Source organism: Poecilia reticulata, unplaced genomic scaffold (genome assembly GCF_000633615.1).
Source record: "Poecilia reticulata strain Guanapo unplaced genomic scaffold, Guppy_female_1.0+MT scaffold_131, whole genome shotgun sequence".
NCBI lineage: Eukaryota > Metazoa > Chordata > Actinopteri > Cyprinodontiformes > Poeciliidae > Poecilia > Poecilia reticulata.
Window position 1 is genome coordinate 579072 of NW_007615014.1, and position 3791 is coordinate 582862.

General features: G+C 42.0%; 2 protein-coding genes across 3 annotated transcripts in view; both read right to left on the bottom strand.

Moving 5' to 3' along the window:
• Window positions 1-546: 546 nt before the first annotated feature.
• LOC103459874 (olfactory receptor 146-like) lies at window positions 547-1851 on the bottom strand. 2 transcript variants are annotated; one of them, XM_008401801.1, is made up of 2 exons: window positions 1667-1851; window positions 547-1541 (listed from the first exon to the last, which is right to left on the bottom strand). In XM_008401801.1, the coding sequence occupies exons 1-2, from the start codon at window positions 1735-1737 to the stop codon at window positions 593-595; spliced, it is 1020 nt and encodes a 339-aa protein (XP_008400023.1). In that variant the 5' UTR covers window positions 1738-1851; the 3' UTR covers window positions 547-592. The 2 variants fall into 2 exon arrangements, with proteins under 2 accessions (XP_008400023.1, XP_008400024.1); XM_008401802.2 differs by having other exon boundaries at window positions 1645-1851.
• An 831-nt stretch (window positions 1852-2682) lies between these two features.
• LOC103459933 (olfactory receptor 2K2-like) overlaps window positions 2683-3791 on the bottom strand; it is a 6297-nt gene continuing 5188 nt past the window's right edge. The window contains exons 5-6 of the mRNA XM_008401872.1: window positions 3555-3781; window positions 2683-3402 (exon numbers count right to left, since the gene is read on the bottom strand). Coding sequence (XP_008400094.1) covers window positions 3029-3402; window positions 3555-3781 — 601 coding nt within the window. The 3' untranslated portion in view covers window positions 2683-3028. The remainder of the gene's footprint in view (window positions 3403-3554; window positions 3782-3791) is intronic.

Consider the following 3791-nt stretch of genomic DNA (forward strand, 5'->3'; position numbering starts at 1 on the left):
TGGGCTTGTTTGCAGCTGCAGAAACGTTGCAGGTCAATCGTGAACTTCTCCTGATCCAAAAGTAGCTTAGAGAGACTAAAACAAGGGAACAATACTTTGTCTTTGGACTTCAGAAAAGTCATCAGGAAGCGGTTTGGCCTCCAGGTCCGGTTGATCTCAGCTCATTGATGAAACCATCAAATAACATGGAGTTYGACTCAAACGCAGTTAGAAATTAATCTAAAGTGTTTTCTGAGAAAGTGCAGAATAAACCTGATATTGTTTGTCTGGAGCTACTCATCTTATCAATATTATTGGYWRAAATGTGACAATTAAATAGTTCAGACGTCCAGATTTTCTTTTCATTATTTCAAACACAATGTCTGTCTTGTTGTGAATCAGAAGCAAAGTGTTAAAAATCCCTAAAACCTTCTCTGAACTCAAACTGAATCAGCKAATTAATAACTCAGCTAAGGAAATTAACAAATATATGGTTGCTATAAGAATGACTTTTTTTGTACTAATCTCTGGTTTAACTTTGGAGCTTCCAAGAATAAAATACCTTTTGTTATTTCTGTGAAAGGAAAGTGCTTTCAGACAGTGTAAGACGCCTTTAAGGTGACATCAAAACTTTATTGGAGTAAAACGTCCTAGAAAAATATTTCTGAATCTCTTTGGACTGCATGCCATAAATGACGGGATTCAAGGCACCAGGAACAATGTGGAACAAAAGAGCTGCAATTTTCTTTTCCTCTGCATACTGAGGGAAGCGCTGCAGAATAATGATGATCATTCCACTGACAAACATGATCAGATAAACCAGCAGGTGTGTGCTGCAGGTTTTCAGAGCTTTCCTGTTCAGAGTTGTGCTCTTGCTGGTCAGACAGACGACGGTGATCTTGGTGTAAGTTACAACCATGCTGCCGATGGAGGCGGTGAACAGAACCACGGTGAAGCTCAGGCCGTACGCGTTGTTGATGAAAACATCCTCACACGAGAGCAGAAACAACGAGGCGTTGTTACAGTACAGGCTTCTCATGAAAGTCCTGCAGCGGCTCAGCCGAACCGTCAGACCCAGCAGGACCCCGACCAGAACCAGCGCCGCTCCCCAGGCACCAACCGTCAGCTTCACCACCATCCTGTTGGTCATTATGGCAGAGTAACGCAGAGGGTTGCCGATGGCCACATACCTGTCGAAGGCCATGGCCATCAGCACCGTGTGGCAGGTGGTGTTGAACATGTGGATGATGAAGGCCTGGAGGACGCACTCGTAGTAACCGATGAGGCGGTCCGCGGGCGGCCGCACRACGTCCAGCAGCACGCGGGGCAACACGACAGAGTTCCCCAAAACATCGTTGGCCGATAAGCTACAGAGCATGAGATACATGGGCTGGTGCAGGCTCTTATCTAGAAAGACCAGGACAGCAACCCCAACGTTTGCAGCAACGATAAACACATAGGAGAGAAGAATGGAGAGAAAYGCAGCATATCTAGATCCACCGGAGACATTTAAACCCTCCAGCTGCAGCGTGAGGCTGTTGTAGACGAAGCCTTCCTCCGACCTGGAAGGAAAGTTTATGGATGATTCRAACTGTTTAACATCACCAACAAACATCTACAAACATCACACAGTGAAYGCTCCAGTCTGACAATATGAACTCTTACATAAATGTTGGAAAATAATTACTTGTTATTCATGATGATCCTCCAGTCTTTATSATCATGTGTGTCTGTGTTACAGCTGAAGGTTTCCATCATAAAGCTTATTTAAACTGATTTTACTGTCAGTGCCTCAAATCACAGAAAAATRACAYGTGAATAAAAACTGCACTAATAAAAACATTTAATAATCGACTCATGAAGAAAAACATGAATTTGTCGGTGCTCTTCCTGACATGTCTTCCTTTTCTTCCTGTCAGGAATCAGACATTTAAGCTTTAAAAAGGCTCAGAGGGAGCTGCTCTTTACGTCACCACAGAGTATTATGGGATGCCTCGCAAGGAATGAAACCTGGCAACCAATCGCTCCACGTTAACCTTGTTCACTGAAACGCTCTCAGACTCTTGAGACGTCTGTGGGTTTTTTTGTTTTGTTTGTTTGTTTGTTTGTTTTTACCGGTAATGACAACTCTGTACAATCTGCTGATAAACGCAGCAGTTMTACAGCTTCATTAAACCTTTGAAACTTTCAGGTAGCACTGTGTTATTTACATAAGCATGGATTTTTTTATCTCATCTTTCAAGCTTTATTTCTCTATCAGTGAATCAACATTAACCGTCATATTTTTAACCCCTTAACTAGCGGTACCAAAATCACCAAAAACGGCTGCAGAGGCATACCTAAATTAAATCAGCTGCTGGTCTTGAACAATTTGGAGTACATGTATAAGGTTGGTGTCTTTATGAAGAAGACAAGTAAAATTTTCCTTTTTTGCAGTTAAAAATAATCTAAGTAGTTTGTAGCTATTATGTTTGTAACACAAAGAAAATTGAAAGGTTTTGCTTCACCCAGATTGTTCATTTTTATTTCTTGTAAATACACATTGAGTGTTGAATGTATGGAGTGGAAAATACAATAAATCTGTTGAATAAAGTATTCTGCTTGTGGATTTCAAGAATGATCAAAATAGCACAAAAAGAAATGTCATTTTGGAAATTTATTTATATTTATTTATTTTACTGTAAGATTGTAGAAATKGCAACATCCACCGAAAGATGCACATGTTAACCTGTACATCCTCATGGTACATGGAGTCTCCAAATGGCACACTTAGACAACACTGGATATACAAACTTCAAATGACTCTAACTCTTCAGTGCTTCAGCATACAGTTATCAATGAGGGCTCTAATGAAAGATAATGACCAGAGGAATCCTCTGGTAGACACAACATGACTGATAGTGGAAATTACTTATAATTATATAAATAAAATAGCATATGTCATATCTGGGGGGAAGGGGGTGTAGCATACAGTCAGACCTCCTCCCCCTTCTTGCAATAAGCTAGATCCCCACCCCATATTTATAAATAGTGCTTTTGAGATAAATATTCATTGCGTGACGGAGAGTCTGTTCTTGTGAGCGGTTCTGGTAGAAAAACGCTTGATGATGCTGGAACGCAGGTCCCTACTGACCAGCCCATAGATGATGGGGTTGATGGCCGGAGGGACGATGATGAACAGGATGCTAAGAAACTTAGTGATGTTTTTAGTGATGGAAGGAAATCTGTAGCTAACGACTATAATCAGMGTAGCTATTTCATAAAACACATAAACCACAAGGTGTGATGCACATGTCTGGAAGGCCTTGGTCCGGATGCTGCTGTCGGTTCTGCCGTGCTTCAAAACAGCTGCCAGGATCCTGATGTAGGAAAAAGCGATGATGATGAACATCCCTGTACTAAGTGACCAGGTCATGGATAAACCTATAAAACACAGAAAGGCCAAGAATTACAGATGATAAATAMAACTTAGTGTCAGAGCAGAGACTGTTCTGCTTCATGAGGTGGTGTTAAATCTTGATGCTTTCCAGAAGTGAAGTTTGTGTTTCATCAATTAGTACTTTATTTACACTGACCATAGATGTCACTCATGGGAGTGGGTATGCAGGCCACACTCATCATGATCCGGTTGCTGCAGTAGACGTGTTGAAGGAAGCGGCCGCACAGCGGAACGTTCATGTGGAAGGAGAAGAGCACAGCGATGAGCAGCAGAGCAACGATCCAGGCCACAGCGCAGCAGCTGTGCAGCCGAGCCGAAGTCATGATGGAGTGATACCTGAGAGGTTCACACACTGCCACATACCTGCAGAGAG